The sequence below is a fragment of the Aedes albopictus genome, chromosome 3, assembly GCF_035046485.1.
Source record: "Aedes albopictus strain Foshan chromosome 3, AalbF5, whole genome shotgun sequence".
NCBI classification, from domain to species: Eukaryota; Metazoa; Arthropoda; class Insecta; order Diptera; family Culicidae; genus Aedes; species Aedes albopictus.
Window position 1 is genome coordinate 112,910,826 of NC_085138.1, and position 20,716 is coordinate 112,931,541.

A 20,716-nucleotide genomic window follows, 5' to 3' on the forward strand; every position below is an offset into this window, starting at 1 on the left:
TGTACGTTATATAGAAGCAAAATGTACATTATATCGAATTCACTATATCAAGAATACGTTATATCAAAGATTACCTGTAAACATTTACAGAACTTGCAATAATCTAATTTACATTTTGGTATTCAAACTACCGCTTTTTCGAAGCACTATTTATCTTACTAATCAAAACAGTGTGTCCAGTTTCACAGGAATACACTAAAACACCACAACAGGTTTGCTATTATCTTAAACGTGATTGGATCGTAGCAGGCTGTGCACGCGAGCGACAGCGTTTTCATAACTGTCACGCGGTTTCTTTGCTCTGCGTTTTATTTGGTCGGCCAAATTCAGTAACGGCTGGTGGGGCTATGTCTTCCGCAAATTTTACCTCGGAAAATGCTTACAAATTGATCTTTGGTGTTCCACATATGTTTCTTTTTTCTGACAATTTAGCGGATTAAATAATATTGATTAGGATAATTCGCAATCGTTGTGAGAGTTTGTCTTATTCCCGGTAATTTTTGATGATATTACTGATGTCCGCGAGACTCAAATGCGAGTCAACAAGTCGAGAGTACTGGAATTTGTGTAATTTGATTAGTTTCTTACCGAATATCGTTATTTTGTCTGAACGTTGACCAAACGTATCCTTTGGATTTAACCCTTCCACTAATAACACCCAAATTCCCGGCCTGAGAAGACGTAAAGGTCTAACTAATCTTCATTTCCTATGCCTCAGCTATCGCAAGGACGTGGCCAGAACATTTTATTTGCCATTCTGTCCACCGTTTCCTTCTGGCTTTGGCCACTGTGGTAACCGCGTGTGGATAGCTCGAGTGTGTATAGAAGACTGATCATTCTTGAGCGGCGCCGTGGAGCCTATTGTTATTGTTGGCCTACCGCGCAGGTGCGCGTATGCATAAGTATGTATCGTGTAATCGTTATTGATAAGGTACCACATCCCCCTTTCTCTAATCTACAACTGATCTTTGAACTATAATACATTTGTGGTGACCTAACACAACCTATCAGACGCAGTCAGATGGTATAACAAATGATTTTAGTAATCGGATGTTGTGGTACGCTTACACAACAGTAGCGTAGTCTTGCTTTTCTTTTCAAATTGCGATAAACGTCAAGGAATTAGCTTCCTTTCACCTTTTCTACAATCAAGATGAATTCGTAACTATGGCTAAATTCATAGATTATCTATCTCTTTGGAGTTAGTTCTCCGTCTCCAGAAAACTATTCAGCCTAAAAATTACAAGTTTAATTATCAGCTATTTTCATTTCTTTTTTCTTTTACACACTTAATATGAGCATTTTTGTAAGCCATGCTTGCAGTGGGCTCTGTGTCTATAGCTCTGTGTCACTTGATGAACAACAAAGGAAGACTTGCATATACAACGGATATCATATCAATTTTATGATATGCACAGTATTGTTGGTTTCTGTAGTATGATTCCCAGGAAAACAATTTACGCTTCTTACTTCTTGAGTGTTATTCTTTTCTCAAGGTTCGCTGTTCTTTTATGATCAACCTGATTCCAACATTTTCTTTCAATTCATTGTGAATGCACGAACAGCGTATTCCATCACCGTTTTATTCACTTGTTTTTAGTGAACTTATTCACAAATTCTCAAAACGCTGAACAGATTTAAACACTCGAAGGATTGATTCTCTACCCAAAACTTGTATCACTTGCTTTTTCAATCACCCCAACATCATTTATGGCTCTATCATGTCCTGGCTTGGCAACAACTAATTTAGGGTATTGGTTCCCCTATTAAGCATGTGGCTCTCATTTTCATCCTACAAAAAACAATAGATTGATGCGCTGTATGTTTTGTTTCTATTTTTTTTGTATTTTTAATAGAAGTAAGCACCTAGGAAACAAAAAGAACGGAATCAATCGGTGCCGTAATCGCTTGTTTCCAAATAGGATGAATATGGGAGCGTGAGATTACTGATGGCACACATACCCTATGCCACAATTAAATAATTAATCTGAATTCTGAACTCGCATAGTTCTCGTGCTATGTAAAAAGGAATGCACAACACTTCGCGGACTACAATAACAGCTCTTTTTACGGCTAGCATTTTTTACTTATTTCTCACCTCTTCAATCTATTCTGACATTGTCGTAAGGAATTCTTTTGTCCTGCCGTACACCACCATTACTGTCCTTAACTGTCTTCTTGCGCTGGCGTACGTAATGGACACTACACGGGACTTCTCACCGCCTCTGGATCCTTTAGTAATGACGACTTCCTACAGTTCGAAGTAGTGTAAGGATAGACTACGTAGTTTTCTGAACCTCTTTCGTGTCTTGGTACTACCGATACGGTGAAGAATTTACATTCGGTAGTTTCTGTTCTGAAATTTACTCAGAACGGACACGGAATCGATGTAAAAATTCGGTCTACCTTGTTCACGAAAAGGTAGAATTCTGTAGTTTCCTTCACTACTTAAATTTACAGAACTTTTTTTTTTTGCTACAGAATTCTCGAACTCTTCAAACTTTAAAAGCAATAATCAACTATTCAAACGTAGTTTTCCTGTTTAAAATCATATAGACGTTATTAAAAACGGTTTTACCGTTATTCATAAGCTACTTAGTGTTAAGCGTTATATTAGCATTCACTTCGGTTGGACTTCTACTGAAGAACTGCTTTGGAGTTTTTTTTTTCTTTTGGAAGAGTTGATGTTTTTATTTCTCTTGTTTTTTCAATTTTCACGCAACTGTTGCAAATAGGCAAGTGGACGTTCAAGGAGTCATCGAACGCCTTCTCAACGTGACCTCTTTCCTGTGTTATTGCCCTATTTGACATATCAGTTCTCAATGACCACCATTACGTCAGCTCTTATCTTTCCTAAAATGTTTCGTCTTCCAGTTTTCGCCATGAGAGAGAATTTTAATCTCGACCTTCTATAAACCCTCAGTGAATTTAATCACAAAGCATCCAGCGAGTTTAACCATTTGTTTGTCATCGAGTTGCATTCTTGTTCTTGATGTCAGTGAATCAGTGAATTGAATCACAACCTTTCCTCCATTCTTAGTGAATTTAATCACAACTCTATTCACTTTCAATGAGTTTCGTTATCAATTTCGGGAGAACTATCCAGTTCATCGAATCTCGACGGGGACTGCGACATCGTCCTGGAAGATGTGATTCATCGAGCCATGCTCAACAGCCGGGGTACGATCTTTACGAAATTTGACCAATTTGACTGTTTTGCGGATGATATAGATACTATTGCTAAAACATTAGGAACTGTACACCCACCTGAAACTTAAAGCAGCAAAAGTCTGATGGTGAGCGCGGCTAAAGCAAATCACATGCTGGTAGGTGGAACTGAACGAGACAGGACATCCCTCGGAAGCAATGCTAAGATAGACGGGATACTTTCGAGATGGTAGAAGAATTCGTCTGCTCTGGTCCTTTGCCAACGGCTGACAACCATGTACAAGACCCTTATTAGACCGGTGGTTCTCTACGGACACGAGACATGGGCCGTGCTCGAGGAGGACATACAAACACTCATATTTTTCGAGCGACGTGTGCTAAGGACGGTCTTTGGTGTCGTGTAGGAGAACGATGCGTGGCGGTAAAGGGATGAACCACGAGCCCGCTGTACTCTACGGTGAACTCTACATTCCGGAAGATACCAAAGCTGGAGAATACGGTGGTCAAGGCATGTTGCAAGAAAGCCGGACAATAACCCTGAAAAGCTGCTGCTTACTAATCATCTGGTTGGTAGAAGAAGTCATGGAGCGCAGAGAGCAAGATGAGCGGACCAGATGGAGCGTTATCTGGCGAGCGTTGAGTGTGACCGACGTTGGAGAGCTACAGCTGCAAATCGAGTATTATGGCGACAATTTGTTGTCTCAATGTTACCGTGAACTTGATGTTGAACTAAATAAATGAAATGGACGAGTTTCGTTTAGAAGATAACGTCCCAACTGAGCTACTCCCGCTTCTCAGCTAGTGATCAATGAGCGCCTCTACATCCACCACCGGTGAGCCCCCTCTGCCAATAACCACTTCGAATGAGTACACCGTGTGACAGGCACGAAGAATCTCCCTGCTTATCAAAGTCACGGAATTCTTTCTGGACCGACCGGGAGTTCAACCCATCATCCTCAGCATGGCTTTACTATCCTTGCGTTTACCACTTCGGATATATGTGCTAGATGAGTTTTGTCCTCTGCTTGGTTTTTCTTTTTTTTTTCTCCATGTCAGTGAATTTAATCACAGTATTCCACAAATCTCCAATTACCAGCCATAAGTGGGATTCACATCTTATTCTACTCTTCTAACAACACTTACAACCGTGGAAATGCTAAAGATTGTTTTAATAAAACTCCGCTTTCCTCTAAACATTGTTGCAACCATTTATGAAGTCATGTAATTACCAAAACATTTACAATCTTTTACCATGACATTGTTAACACTTACTCTGATATTGGAACAATTTAATTTTAAGTAAAATGTAATTGTATAGTGAACAGCGGGTTTAACCACCGATCGGCTACGAATTTCCTTGACCAGTACCAAAGTTATAAACATTTTTCAACAAAGCTCAATTTAACCTCTTCGTTCAATCGCCGATTTCATTAATAAGTTTGTACTATTAAAAGAAGAGTGTTTTCATAGTTCACCGAATGAATAATGACACATGGTTGATGCTACATAATTCATAAAACACCAAAGTCCAAGCGCATCATATCGTCTCTCTCACTGGCAATAATTTCAAGGGGACGCTTCGAATTGAGCGCTGTTGTAATTTTCATCACACATTCGAAGAAAATTACTCGATGTACACGGAAGCGACAGCCTGAAGGCTAAACAAATTGTCAATAACAACATACCTTTTAGATGTGGATCTGATACAAACCTCCACCTCATCACACGCTTACGGCAAAATTCGTTTCCCCCCGGATCATCACTTTTACCAAAGCGCACTTATCACTCGGCTCTTTTCTGTAATAAATATCTTGTGTATTCTACCTCAATAGCACCGGCAAACATGAGAAAACAACACGAGATGCAAACCATTTAATTTAATCACTTGCATACCACAACCCAATCGCTGCAGAAAAGACAAATTTTGCTTTTCTTTCACATTCCACTTTAACTGCTCACTGACATGTTGCGACAAGATTGGCGTCACCCACTCATCCACTTCCATTTTTTTTTTTTCAATTTGCAACCGGGAGTACAAAGCCACTTATTATGTGCATTATGAATTCACAAAACATTTGATTTGATTCATTTCATTGCTTGATTAGTCGCGCGCTTTTTTTTTTTTTATCCTCGTCGCCACTTGTGGTAACCGCGTGTGGATAGCTCGAGTGTGTATAGAAGACTGATCATTCTTGAGCGGCGCCGCGGAGCCTATTGTTATTGTTGGCCTACCGCGCAGGTGCGCGTATGCATAAGTATGTATCGTGTAATCGTTATTGATAAGGTACCACAGCCACCTTCTGGATGCTGGATTCGCCGTAAAGTGCAGCGAGCTCGTGGTTCATCCTTCTCCGTCACACACTCAAAACTCAGAGTGCTTGCAGGTCCTCCTCGATCGAGCATGGTCTAAGTCTCGTGTTCGTAGAGGACCACCGGTACATGGTGCATTTGGTGCGTGGGTGAATCTTTTTAGATCGCAGCTTCTTCTGGAGTCCGTAGTAGGCCCTACTTCCGCTGATGATGCGCCTTCCAATTTTACGTCTCACATTGTTGTCAGTCGTCAGTAAGAATCCGAGGTAGACGAATTCCCCCACCACCTCGAAGGTATCCCCGACTATCGTAACATTACTGCCCAGACGGATCCGGTCGTGCCCGGTTCCGCCTACCAGCATGTACTTTATTTTTGGGAGTCCGCCACCTTGTCGCATTCCCTGGCGAGATTAGAATGAACTGGATAGTTCAATCGAAACTCTTATACCCCGGACAGACATGTGATACGACTACGAGTGTGATTCCTGTACAACGGTACGCAGTGTCAAGAAAATTCTGACAAGACTGACTTGAACTGAGAGAATTTTCAGTACGGCACACATTTCAAGCGCAACTGTACAGAGATTCTTGTATCACATGTGTGTCATAAGTAGGGACAATGGAAATTCGCGATTTCGCGGAAGCCGCGAAATCCGCGAAATTGGGCATTGGTCGCGAAATAAAAGAAATCCCGCGAAATTTATCAATATTTAGAAAATAACCTCAAAATTCCACCAATTTTGAATTTTAAAATATTAATTTACTGATAACTTTCAACAGTGTAAAGTAATTAACAATTCTGAATCCGGCATAATGAAAGTTAAATGAATTTAACATGTAATTCTTTTCTGATTTTTAATTAAATTTGATATTTTTTCTGTGAATTTATGATTACGCTTCAAAAAAATTCATGTGAACTATTCATTTCGCATGCAAAATTGGTGTTTTCTTCAACAAAACGTGCAAAAATGTGTAGCCGCGAAATCGCCGCGAAATTCACAATGTTGGCCCGCGAAATTTTAGAAATTTTGCCGCGAATTTCCATTGTCCCTAGTCATAAGTATTATACAGTTTTGCACACCGTTCATCGTTGCGTTAATCAGTCTAGTCAGTTCCCAGGAAAGCCGTTTTCGTCCATGATTCTCCATAGCTCAGTGCGGTCGATACTGTCGTATGCCGCTTTGAAGTTCATGAACAGGTGATGCGTTGGGACCTGGTATTTGCGGCATTTCTAAAGGATTTGTCGTACTGTGAAGATCTGGTCCGTTGTCGACCGGCCGTCGATGAAGCCGGCTTGATAGCTTCCCAAAAACTCATTCGTTTTAGGTGACAGACGACGGAAGATGATCTGGAATAGCACTTTGTAGGCAGCATTCAAAATAGTGATCGCCCTGAAGTTCTCACATGCCAAATGGTCGCCTTTCTTGTGAATGGGGCAGATTACCCCTTCCTTCCACACCACCGGTAGCTGCTCAGTTTCCCAGATCCTGACTATCAGCCGATGCAAACAGGTGGCCAACTTTTCTGGGCCCATTTTGATGAGTTCAGCTGCGATACCATCCTTACCAGCTGCTTTGTTGGTTTTGAGCTGGTGAATGGCATCCTTAACTTCCCTCTCAGGTGAAGTTTGTTCATTTGCGTCCTCCGCTGCACTGGCATCGTCGTCGTCTTCCGTTGCCGTGGTCTCCATGCCATTCAGGTGCTGATCGAAGTGTTGCTGCTTCAACCTTTCGATCAAGAGGCCAGTCTTTATCCATGCTCGGCTCGCGACACGAAGCCGTTGCGGGATGCGTTGAGCTTCTGATAGAACTTCCGTGTTTCTTGGGAACGGCACAGCAGTTCCATTTCTTCACACTCCGCTTCTTCCAGGCAGTGCTTTTTCTCCCGAAAGAGGCGGGTCTGCTGTTTCCGCTTCTGTTTGTAACGTTCCACGTGCTGTCGGGTTACTTGCTGCAGCATTACTGCCCTCGGTGCGTTCTTCTCCTCCAAAACCGTTCTGCACTCTTCGTCGAACCATTCGTACCGTCGATTCCGTTCCACGTGCCCGATGGTGCTCTCTGCTGCGTCGTTGATGGCTGCTTTCACTGTACTCCAGTAGTCCTCTAGAGGGGCCTCATCGAGCTCGCCCTCGTCTGGCAACGCGGCTTCGTGATTCTGGGCGTATGCTGAGGCGACATCCGATTGCTTCAGTCGCTCTAGGTTGTACCGTGGCGGTCGCCGGTACCGTACATTGTTGATGACGGAGAGTTTTGGGCGCAGTTTGACCATCACCAGATAGTGGTCGGAGTCGATGTTGGCGCCACGATAGGTCCTGACGTCGATAATGTCGGAGAAGTGCCGTCCGTCAATCAGAACGTGGTCGATTTGAGATTCCGTCTGCTGTGGTGATCTCCAGATGTAACGATAGCTGTGTTGGAAAAAGGTGCTACGTATGGCCATATTTTTGGAGGTGGCGAAATCATTATCTAACTATTGATTTTCTATTAAATTTTAGTAGTCGAATAACATGGAAACCATGAAATGGAATAACATGAAATTTCTATTTTTCATGACACAATGAGCTTTACTTAACTTAACTTTAAACTTAAGGCGAAACTGGAAACATTTTCTCATTTTTTCAGTTTTTGATTTTTTATTAAATAACGAAGCAATATTTTCAAAATCGGTTTTCGTGCACATGTGGAGTATGGATCAAGGTATCTTCTGATTTTTTTTTTTTTTTTTAATTTATTTTAACGACCTTTTAACCGAAGTGGTCATTCAGGTCAATCGATTTATTACTCATATAAGTTACATTACAATCATTTAGCGTTTTTTTTCTAATTTTTGCGAGGCATTTTTCCTGTCGTGCAATACGGAATCGTGCACCAAGTGCAAGAGCTTGTGTGGGGTTCTACCTTTACTTACAAGGGTATTCCATCCGGAGTACGTGTGGTAAAGATGACCTTAAATCATCATATCAAGTCATACAGGGTGTTAGGTTCCCGAGTGCAAACTTTTTAAAGGGTGATAGAGGACCATAAATGGAGAAAAAAATTGTTCTACGCATATGGTCAAATCTCAACCGTTACGTAGTTATTGAACTTCCCATGTTTATGACTCTTATTGCCTTAACTGGCAATAACTTGAAAATGGTCAAACTTGTCGAAGTTTTTTTACCCTTATTCGAAAGATTATTGAATTTTCTAACAAATGGCATCTTTGAATCGATTGGTTTAGTTAAATAACTAAGTTTTCTAGAGCAAAATGGCTAAAAATAGTGTATTTTTATTGGTTTTTGTCAATTATCTTTGAAACATGCGTAATAAATAAAAATTCTTTCTTTGGCAAAGTTGTGGCCCCTGTTACACTCTACAATTCGTTCTTTGACACCTAACTTCTAGCTTTTATCGTTTTCTTGCAATTTTGATTTAAATGTGCGGCACAATTTGCAAAAAAGTGCTTTCCATGACAGTTGCAAATTTATGATCTGAAATGCGATGTTAAAATCAAAATTACAACAAAACGATAAGAGATAGAAGTTTGATGTCAAAGAACGAATTGTAGAGTGTAACAGGAGCCACAACTTTGCCAAAGAAAGAATTTTTATTTATTACGCATGTTTCAAAGATAATTGACAAAAACCAATAAAAATACACTATTTTTAGCTATTTTGATCTAGAAAACTTAGTTATTTAACTAAACCAATCGATTCAAAGATGCCATTTGTTAGAAAATTCAATAATCTTTCGAATAAGGGTAAAAAAACTTCGATAAGTTTGACCATTTTCAAGTTATTGCCAGTTAAGGCAATAAGAGTCACAAACATGGGAAGTTCAATAACTACGTAACGAATGAGATTTGACCATATGCGTAGAACAATTTTTTTCTCCATTTATGGTCCTCTATCACCCTTTAAAAAGTTTGCACTCAGGAACCTAACACCCTGTATATCACCATTCTCGGTGAAAATACGCTTGTTTCGTACAAAACACAACCGAAGAGCTGTAGGTTTTGCCATCAGCCTCTCCATTCTGGCAAAACGTGTTCGCAGAACAAAAAACCGTCAAAAACAATACTAGAGCAACCGAGCAGTCGCAGCCAGCTGAAAGTACCTCTATACCACCGCACAGTGATGCGAGGGCGGAAAAAAGTCGAAAAATCAACTTACGTATTTTGATTCAAATATATTTTTGCATTTTTTCTCGACATTTGAATAGTCTATTTTCAAAGTTTGGTGCTGATTGAACGAAAATTGAATTTTTCCCAGAGCTTTAAATTGGGTGTAAATCATACTTGAAATTTAAGCTCCCATATAAAATGTATGGAAAAACAAAAACAAACTTCCTCTAAGTTTTCAAATATGAGCACACATTTGTACACATTTGACGCTATATTCATTTTGAAGATTTTTTTGTCAGCTTTCAGAAAACCTAGGGTTTATTTTGCGCAAACTTGCGCAACATATGTTTTTCGGCAAAGAAACAACTAGAAAGCCCTTATGTTGAATGACATTTGTTGACCTCCTGCTTATAAATAGCGTATTGCTTTACTTATTTTGCGAATAAAAGAAGATACATTTATATCTTCAAATTGTTACGATTGTATTGCTTCCATTTCTTATCTTTTATCATTCAACTTTTTATTTTCAAGGCTCAGACGTCATGAAGCTTTACGGAGCCATGCAAGCAACTCATGCATAGCCGAGAGGTCAATGGGAAAACATCTTTATATCTAAATTATTTCCAACATTTTCTCAAATTCTACATTGAAGAAGTTTCTATTAATTTGTATCGGCTCAGCTACCATAGCGCATAACAGAGCCGATGCTTGTTGTAGAATGTTAACATTTTTATATGTGAAAAGTATTTTAAGACAAGACATAAATAGCTATTATGCGCGCAGGTATTCAGCAAGAGTACGTTGATGATGTCTGTGTTCGATTTATGACCGTTCCAGATTATTTTCGTATTTAAAATTTCAATTGCAATGGTGTCCCTTTGGGCCCTGTTTCTTGATTTTCTCGAAGTAAAAAGGACCAATTTAATTAGAAAGCATGAAATGACCCTAATATTCAAATCTGATCTTTTGATAAGTTGGTTGGCATGAATTTATCAACAAACAAAAGTTTGATATTCGCGCAAAACGTAACGCGTGGAATGTGTCAAACGCCAAAAAAAAGTAAATTGGCATAGACAATTTTCAGTAAATAACTACGGAAGTCTTTAAAGAACTTTCATTGAAGCTGATGAGCAGATTTTGTTGAAGCTGGGACGTTACGCCAGTAAATAGAAGGAAGTTGTTTTTTATCAAAATTGTAAAACCACGTATCTAAAATGAAAAAAAAAAAAACAAAATACTTGAACTTATTAACCCATGTTAAATATATCAGGTTTTGTAGTTGTTTGCATTACACACTTCTGGTAAACTTTTTTTGTCCTAAATGAGTAATTACATGCTTTTGTTTTTCTATCGGATATTTTACCTAATTCAAATAGATCCTAATTTTCGCCACTTCCACAAGCATTAACCAAAAACTCTATGCTCTGGCTTATTTTACCAGTAGCTGTTCGAAAAATATTTCTTAACAATATTTTTTTTTAGTATTGATTCAACTTTTTTTGTGTTCATGAACATTAGAAATTTATGGAAAATATAAATAAATACATAAATAAGTACTGGTACGAAATTGTTTTAGTTGGTTCTAAAGTGTAACGGTCAAACGAATCTTCTGATCATTTAGGAGACCTTCATGTAGGAGAACTTCAACGTTTCTCAAACTGAACAATAATACATTTTAACCAGTTCATAACTAAGTTGGTTTTAGCCAGTTTGCAAAATCATTTAGTTTCGTTGATCTGTCAATCTTTAAAACTAATAATGTTTTTTTACACTGCACAGGCGGAACTTTTTTATTCTTTTCAAAAGTTTATCGGATTAGTTAAACGGCTTTCTTTATCACTTATTTTGGTCCTATGTTTAATCGTTCATAAAAATAAATTAACAATTATCAAGCTGGACAGCAAAATTAATTAACCGGTTCATAAATTATTGTTTTTGATTAACCGGCTCTCAAAATTATCTTTTTTTTTGTCGAATGGGCATCCATTTACTAGTGGGATGAATTTCTTGATTTTACCGGTTCGAAAATGAACCGGTTTTCCAATTCACTTATTTTATTTTTTTTTGTGGAAGGTTAGCCATAAGAAGTAATTATAAAACAACTATCTTCAAGAGATATACTGTAATTATTTAACCGGTTCAAAAATAGATTGGTTAGACAAAACGGTCCAACAAATAATGTATTCTCCACTTGTTTATCATCACAATGTATAGAACATCAGCATAATACCAGTTGGACGAAATGCTTGATTTTACCGGTTCAAAGTGAACCGGTTAAGCAAACTGGTTCGCAAAATAATACATTTATTCATGTTAAATTTCCCATGAAAATAAATTATAAAAAAAATTAACGATTTCTATTCGGAATTATAAAATATTTTTTACCGGTTCAAAAATGAATCGGTAAAATGAACCGATTCGGCGAAATGAACATTTCTATTGTACTATTCGCTTCTCACTCAAAAAAATCTGTTATCTCCATTGGTTCCCTATTGGACGTTGGAGGGTAAAAAACATTCCCAAATTGTCCACTTCCCCAGGGGAACCAGGATTCCGGAACGGTCCTGAAAGTGGCCAACCTGGCCCAAAATTTCTGAATTGACTTCTAGTGGACCTATTTTGCAAAATTATGACAAACGATGTGTCGCAAGATGGGTTTTAAAAAAACTCCAAATTTTCCACTTCCTCAGGGGAACCAGGATTCCGGAACGGTCCTGAAAGTGGCCAATGTGGCCCATAGGAAGTCAACATGACTTCTAGTTAACTTATTCTAATAAATAATAAAGTTTTTATAAGCTTTGAACGAATATCATGCATGTTAAGTCTTTTTGCCACCTTTTGTATGGAGCCGCATCACTGTGCACCGCCGTCGCAAGCAAGCAATAAAGAACAAAAGCAGACCCAGCCACAGCAGTTAAAACGGATGGTTCGAAAATTGAGCACATCGGAGACCACATCACCACCGCGTAAGAAGACAGATCATAAAGCTATCACCGCAGCAGCAACCGAGAGTGAGACCGACAATAGCGAAAGCGGATCAGAAAGCACTGTGGATATGGATTCCGATCTTGGACCAGAACCAGATCCCTAGGATGTAGATGCATGGCTTGTTCGTTTCAATAAAACCTCTTCTGAATTTTTTTGAGGTGGAACATGTTTTCCATTTTTGCAGAAACCATTTTTTTGTGAAATTTTGTTCAAAAATGGTTTCTGCAAAAACGAAAAACATTTTCCACTACAAAAAAAATCAGAAGATACCTTGATCCATACTCTACATGTGCACGAAAACACATTTTGAAAATATTGCTTCGTTATTTAATAAAAAATCAAAAACCAAAAAGTGAGGAAATGCTTTCAGTTTCGCCTTAATGGCAAAGGCATTTTCGTAACAAGAGTGTGTTCATCACACTCATGACTCCCCTAGTTAGCCAATTATATGAATGAACGAATCGTATAATCGAGTTGGTTTTTCTTGATTGGTGGCGGTCGGCTGAAACATCCAACAAATAATCGTCAGTGCAAGATCATTTGTTTTACGATCAGTAATAGACACGCCTTTTTTTAGTCTACGGCTTTCAGCTATTTTCCTTCTTGATCGGAAGTTACGATTTCGCATTTTTTACTGCGAACATGTGATGTTCGCTCAATTGTGTAACGAGTTATTATCAAATTTGGAAATCAATTCTCATTTTTCCTCTATCACTTTTCTCTTTCATTGCAGTGTGACTGGCGCCGACAAACGTGCTCACAGTGCTTAAGCCGTGTTCGTGTTTGTGTTCGTCGTGTTGTGGTAGTGTCCTTTGTTTGCCGGAACCGAAACCCGTTGTCGACTATTGCCCGTTGCCCGTGAAACAAACCATGCAAATATGGATCTGTTTATCTTTGTCGTAATCCTCGTTGGGACCCTGGTCTCGCTTTTGGGACTGCACTTCTTCCTGTTGAAGCCCCTGTCGGGCAAATCGTTCGAAGAGGAACTGAAGGAGAAACGCGAAATGCGTGAAAAAATCCTAGGCACGACCGCCTCCGGATCGGCTAAGGCCGGCACATCCGGCGGTAAGGATAATGCCAACAAGAAGGGCAACAAGAAAGCCAACAAGAAACCACAACCACAGAAGCAGAAGGCCGCCGTCGCCGTGAAGGAATCCGATGTAGATTCCGGTGAAGTGGAAAGCGATTCCAACTCTTCCGAGAGTCAAATGGAGGAAGAGATCAACCCGTTGACCTATGCCAAGAAGAAGGTTGTTAACGCCAGCGTGGAGTATGTGGAAACTGAGGCGTTCGCTTTGACCGATTCTCATAACAAGGTAAGATATCAACCGTTTGATATAGATTTCTGATTAGCCTAGTGACCCTACTAACAAAAGTAGCTGCATAAAAGCTTATGGAGCAAACGCTTTTGGAAGAAAGCTCGTTTAAGCTCTTATACAGCAAACATGTTAGTTGGGGAGGGCCCGTCAATCAACAAAGTATAGCAAAAACTGTCATTTTTAACATCAATACTGATTAGTTTCGCCGGAAGATGTGGGTGTGATATTGATCTGCTAATTGTTATCGATTATTAGACATGGCGGACTCAGGCGCAGTCTTGTGCTGCGCACCATTGACAGTTGTATTAAACCTGTGCATATCGTTCCGAACCATGTTTTCCTAAGTTCCAATAATCACACTCTTTTCTTATTGCTCTTTTCCCGCGGGGGATTCGTTTTTCTTCTGATTTTACCATCGCTTTCTATTGAGTCATGTAATGGCCACTAGCATTCGATTCCTGGTAGAATTTATATGGTAGTTCTCAATTCCCGAAATTAAGAAATTTGAAGGGACCCATGACCCATGTAATTCATCAGTGCTTCCTGTATGCCTGTTGCATATCGTTCATTATTACCTTTTGTTTTTTTTTTTAGAAAAAAGACAAGCCAAACCAAGGAAAAAAGAACAAACAAAAGGGCGGAATTCTCCTCAACAAAACGGAACCAGTTCTCGTCAAGCAAGAACCAGCTCAAGAGATCAACCATTTTGAAGAAATTCATCCTAAAGACGCCCTTGAGATTGCCCGTCAGCAGGTATGTATTAAGAAATGATGTCAGACGAAACTTAACATTATGTAATGTGTTTTTACCTCGTTCTTCGACAGAAAGAGGAAGAGGTTAAGCCCAAGCAGACCCCCAAGGAACAACGTAAGCACAAGAACAAAGATCATGCCAAGCCATCACCGAAGAGCAGCGGTGTCGAAGAGATTCCCGTTGCCCAGGTCGTGGCTCAACATGCCGTTGTTGTTGCCGCCGCTCCAAGTGAGCCCAAACCGACAAACGCAAATACCCAATCCAACAAGGACAAGTCTAGCAAGAAAAAGAAAAATGAACTTATTACTCAGCAGCTATCCGCCGAAGTACAGGACGCTGCCAACGTTCAATCGTTGGTTCGGATTCTCGGCAAGGCGGACCTGCCCCGTAACGATATTCAAATTTTGATTGACTTCTTGCTGAACAAACAGCAAGATACCCTGACTAAGGATCCGTCCGAGTGGAATGACCCATCCGATCCGCTGCAGAAGCTGAAGAAACAGTTGCAAGAAAAAGAAAACCAGTTGCTGGAAGAGCAGAACGCCGCCTCCGGGCTGCACGCCAAGCTGAAGGAACTCCGCCAGGAGTTGAACAACGAGAAAACTCACAACGGAGCTGCCCTCAAGAGTTTCACCGAAGAGCTGAACGTCAAGCGCATGGAAGTTCAAAATCTCACCCAACAGATGCAGTTGGTTTCGGAGAAGTTTGCGGCCGAGAAGCAAACCCTCTCGCACCAGTTCCAACAGCTGCAGGCCAAGTTCATGCAACTGTCCGAGAAGCATGCCGCTGCCCAGGAAAGTGCTGCCTCCATCGGTCAGTTGAACGAAAACATGCAAATGTTGCAGCGCGAACTGATGACCAAGGGGCAACTGCTGAACGAGAAACTACAGTCGGAAGAAGTGAGTTGGACTGCTCTGAACATCAATCTGAACTTGAACTTTAACTAACCTTTGTTTTATTCCACAGGAGTTGCTCAAGAAAAAGACTGAATACGAAATTTTGCTACACCAGAAGGATGAGATCATCAATCAACGCATGCAAGGTATGTTTGTTGCGACGGTGGGTTGTATGAACAAAGAGCAGTAAACATTACTGCACACAGAAACAGACGTCACACTCCGCTAGCTTTCCTTCGAACACGTTTTCAGCGGTTAATTCAAATAATCGTTAGGTGGACGATTGATCACTCGCGGCGCTGGCATAGTTTTTGCTCCTGTTTGACGTTTGCTCACTACCGCCACCTAGTGGTGGTCCGGCCAAACTCTGTACGCTTAACATAGGGCGCTTGCGTTTTTATTACGTTGTTTTTACTGATATGTGTTCTAAGTGTTACGTCTGTTTCTCTGTGATTACTGCTTATCTAGTTGCTCGTAATGTTTAGTAAAGGTCTCAGAATATCTATTTAAGCTGGTATTATTGATGTGACAGCTCAGAGCTCTCGAACACAATCTGTAAATAGATTTTTATATCTTCCGTGAAGCAAAAAAAAAAACTAACCGGATTTTGTTAATATCATACCACGGTTACTATGCTTTAACACAATATGTAAAACTAATTTGTCTTCCACGTTTCTTCCATCAGAGCTTAACACGTACGAGAACGAAGTGAAGCAGCTACGAATTTTGGCTGGCCAAAATGAGGAACTGGTCAAGACGTGCCAGCAGCAAGGCTACGAGCTCGAACAAGCACAAGCTCAGATGGCCGAGCTACAAAACAAGCAGAAACAGGCCGCTGCAGTGATGGCGGCCACCACCGCTGCCAACACCCAGGCCGAAGAGTGCAGCAAGGTGGAAATTCGAAATCTCCAGAATGCCTTAGATTCGAGCAAAACCGAACTGACCGTGTGTCGTTCCGAGCTGGCCGAGTATAAAACGAAAGCGACAGAGCACGAGCAGCAGGCCAAGGAACTGCGCGCCCGCGAGGAGGACCTGCAGAAGCAGATCGAGGAACAGAAGGCCAAGAACAATGTAAGTAGCGATTGTTTCCTTTTTTTTGCGTAGACTGATGTGTTTGATACTTACAACTTTTTGTTGAACTTTGCTGTGTAAATAAACGGCTAATGAAACGCGTTCCGGTTGCTTTTGTAAATAGGGTAGATAGGGGTAAGATGAAGATCCTTGACGAATTTTATGCTTGGTGTGCTCATCTTACTCCGTCCTCCTACGCCAATCGCGTATAGTTTTAATTTGCAACATCATAGGTGCAACGGCATTACAGCGTACTTTTGTTCTCTTTGTTTCCGTTTCAAAACCTTGTCTGTATTGTACACACAAACACCATTACCAACAACCCGTATCCTTTCAACAACGACAACAACAACCACGCTGGAACCGGATCCGGCATCGTCCTTCACGCTCCCCCACGTTTCCTTTCTTATGTTGGCCTGTTCACAATCCCGCTGCCTGCTGCAGGATTTGCGCATGAAGAACTGGAAGTTGGTAGAAGCACTGCAAGTTGCGCAAAATAACACCATCAAACCAAGCACCACCACTAACACGAATCAAAGTAGTAAAGTTGTAAGTTTCAAGCAAAGCTTTGAAGAACCCCGTCGAAACCAGAGCTACATTTACACATTGTCTTTGAATTTATATTTTAAGATTATTTTTTTCATTCGTCGGAAAATACTAGGTACCTGTATGAAGTATGAATATGTAATTGTTGAATTATATAAACAACTGTAGACTCAGTGTACCAGTTATGGCTATACACACTTATGTCGTTTTCGGATTTGAACCTGGGTTAGAGCTAACCCTGATTCATAATAAACGAACGAAAACAGATCCAGATTCGACCCGAGTCGAGTCAACATGTAAACATTGTGAAAATGAATCAAACTGTCAGTTGCGCATTTTCATAAAATTACTCTTTTCAGCGCACAATTGAATGCTAAAATGTTATTTGGTGCACTAATTCAATAATGCAAATACCATAAATAAAAGTTTTCAACCTTCTGCTAGCACAAAAACAAAACAATTTAGATTTTTACGTTTTGTTTTGTTGGTTTGTTTACATTCATTTTGACAGATGGACCCCGCTCGGGTTGGATCGGAAAAAATCGGCAGAGCGAACCTCGCTCTGTTTGGGTCGGATCTGGGGCGGATCCAGATCCGACTCGATTGAATAACCGAACGTTTTGACAGCAGTTAGGGCGGATCTGGGGTGGAACTAGGTTCGCTCTGGGAATAAACGAAAACGACATTAATTTGGAATACCGTGTTCGGTAATTTTTTGACGAAAATAGAACAGCTGAATACAGCTATACTGCATTGTTTACCTTTTGCTCCCGGTTTTGACAGCTGGTGTACTGAGCCTCAGTAAAATCGATTACCGAACCTACCGACATAGCTCTGCTGTTCTATTTTCGTCAAAAAAGTGCTGAACGTGCAATTCAGGATTGAGTGTGTAGTACCTCAAATTTGCCATAATTGATTTTCAACCTTTAACCCTTTATAAGGCCGAGAAAACTACAAGAGTTGTCAACGCATACTATTATGGAAATGATTATATACATGATTACATGTACAAAACAATTTGTGTTTGAAAGAAACTCTCAAAAATCTAGGTGGCAATATAGTTGCCACTGCCCGTTAAGCCCAAAAACGCTGGTGGCAATATAGTTGCCACTGCCCGTCTACCCCAAAAACGAGCTTTTGAGGTGGCAATATAGTTGCCACTGCCCGTTTAGGCCACCAGCGCTGGTGGCAATATTCTTGCCACTGCCCATTTAGGGTATTTTTCTTCTTTTGACTTCGATAAAAAGCCGGATAATAGATTTTAGAGCGGATTAGGGCTTAACCCATAATATAAACTGTGTAGTTCAGCTCATGTCAACCCATAATTTGATTATTTCTTAAAATGTTTACCAAATCTATATTTTTACAATAAGTTTGAGCTAATTTTCTTCACGCGGTCAAATTTAGCCATTTTTGAGACTACAAATGGTTCCCAAATTGTTGTTAAAGCTTTGTTTAGTACCAAAAAAATACCAGGCGTTGTTAGTAATCTCAATTTTACGTAAACCAAAAAATAAGTTCGAAATAATTTGTTATAAAGCAGAAACAAATACAAACAGTAGGTGGCAATATAGTTGCCACTGCCTTATATAGGGTTAAAGATGCAAACCAACAAGAAATATTTCGTGAACCACAGATCACGTTCACAAAAGATGATTGCAATCATTCAAACTTCACAATTTGCTCAAATTATGATGGAAATAAATCATATTCCTTAACATTTCGGCCTCCTTGTACCCTATTTCGCCATAGTGTACCAGTTATGGCAAATCCCATAAGGAATGCATGTACATAGTGCGAAGTGGAACCCAAATTAACAAATGTGTCCATAACTGGTACAGGGTTACTATCATTGACACACGGCGTAATAAATACTTAAAGTAGTTTTAGCTCCGTTTCTATATTTTTCCTGTAAAGTATGAAAGCTAATTAATCATTTGACATATCGATGATATTCGTCGATCTTCTTCTTATTTTTGTAGAAATAGTTTCCTTAGGTAGTGCGATAACTGGTACAGGCACCCTACTGAGTTTGGCAATAATTACAGCATCCGCTCGATAACTGACTGCTGTTTAACTGGACTGCTTTTTAACTGGGCGCTCGATAACTGGACCAAAGTCCAGTTAAAAAGCAGTTGTTTGTCAAAAATAAACGAAATTTAACCTCACATTTTGAAAATCTGTAAACAAAACAAAATATAACAATAGCCTCCGACTCCGGGAGCTCAGTCCAGTTATCGAGCGGCGCTCACTAACTGAACTGTCGATAAAGCCCAGTTATCGAGCGGAAGCTGTAATTGGAAACATGATGGACTACAATACATTTCGCTCCGCAGTTTCTTCTGTAGCCCTTAATAAGCACGATTACGCGCCTTCGTATTTCACGACTAACATTAGTTGGCAACCGTCAGTAATGATCCAAGGTAGACGAATTCTTCCACTAAGGGCCGATTTCTTCACCTCGGCTTAACCGGTAAGCTAGGCTTACCCATATAGTTAAACCTGGTTTAACGCTTAAGTCAGGGTGAAGAAATCGCCCATAACTCTAAGGCATCTCGTAAAGTTACTTTACAGACCTGTCGTACTCGATTCCACCTATTACCATGTACTTTGCTTTTGACGCATTCATCATCAGTCCAATCTTTGCCGCTTTGCATTTTAGGCGAGTGTATAACTCTGCTACCATTCAAAATGTTCTGGCGATAATATTCATGTCGTCCACAAAGCATACAACAGGCCATTGAGCCCGACTCGTCGCATTACACGTTTCCAGAGAAGCTGATCCTTGCAAAACCGAATGAATTGGATAGTTCACCCGAAACTCTTACACTAAATATCGTTTCCCAAACTTGAGTTTCGTGACTCCCCAGTCTATTGACACCTCAGTTTTCGTCGAACATTGAAAGCGAGACTGCAAGCGGACGTGGTGTGGTCGTGAATCGAAGTTTGGGAAGGTATGCTTTACGCAGTTGTTCACACTGTTCATCGTTACTTCGTCAGTTTCACAGGAAAGCCATTTTCATCCATGATTTTCCATAGCTCAGTGACGCCTTGTGGTCGGTTAATAGGTTGTACATTGCGACCTGGTATTCACGGCATTTCTGGAGGATTTGCTGTACGGTGAAGATCTGGTCCGTTGACGACCGGCCGTCGATGTAGCCGGCCACCAACTCATTCGTTTATGTGACAGATGACGGAAGATCCTTCCACTCCTACGGTAGCTGTTTGGTTTTCTAGGTCCTGGGGCTATCAATATTAATCAATCGATGCAAGCAATTGTCCAATTTCTCTGAGCCCATCTTGATGGCTTCAGCAGCCAGTTGCTTTGTTGGTTTTTAACTGATGATTGGCACCCTTAACCGTTCAGGACACGCGCCTGTTGGATCCTAAAACTGCACCGCGCTCGCGCTGTATACGACAAGCGAGGTTTTTTTGGGAGTGTTATACTTTTACAACGGCGCACTGAAGACTTAACTTCTCTCAGCCTGAAAATTGGATCATTTCCGTCCGATATTGCATTTACGCAATTATTTCCTCTGTTATATTGGGCTCTCATGCCTACTT

General features: G+C 40.3%; 1 protein-coding gene and 1 long non-coding RNA gene across 4 annotated transcripts in view; one reads left to right on the plus strand and one right to left on the minus strand.

Moving 5' to 3' along the window:
- The window catches only part of LOC134291631 (uncharacterized), a 256,938-nt gene that overhangs the window by 168,387 nt on the left and 67,835 nt on the right, over positions 1-20,716 (minus strand). The gene's annotated exons all lie outside the window — the stretch shown is intronic.
- LOC109430450 (ribosome-binding protein 1) overlaps positions 1-20,716 on the plus strand; it is a 40,209-nt gene that overhangs the window by 8,763 nt on the left and 10,730 nt on the right. For 2 of the 3 annotated variants that reach the window (XM_062860862.1, XM_062860863.1), the window contains exons 2-7: positions 13,301-13,883; positions 14,481-14,639; positions 14,711-15,538; positions 15,606-15,681; positions 16,221-16,606; positions 17,051-17,155. In XM_062860862.1, coding sequence (XP_062716846.1) covers positions 13,446-13,883; positions 14,481-14,639; positions 14,711-15,538; positions 15,606-15,681; positions 16,221-16,606; positions 17,051-17,155 — 1,992 coding nt within the window. In that variant the 5' untranslated portion in view covers positions 13,301-13,445. The remainder of the gene's footprint in view (positions 1-13,300; positions 13,884-14,480; positions 14,640-14,710; positions 15,539-15,605; positions 15,682-16,220; positions 16,607-17,050; positions 17,156-20,716) is intronic. The other variant, XM_062860864.1, reaches the window with a different exon arrangement.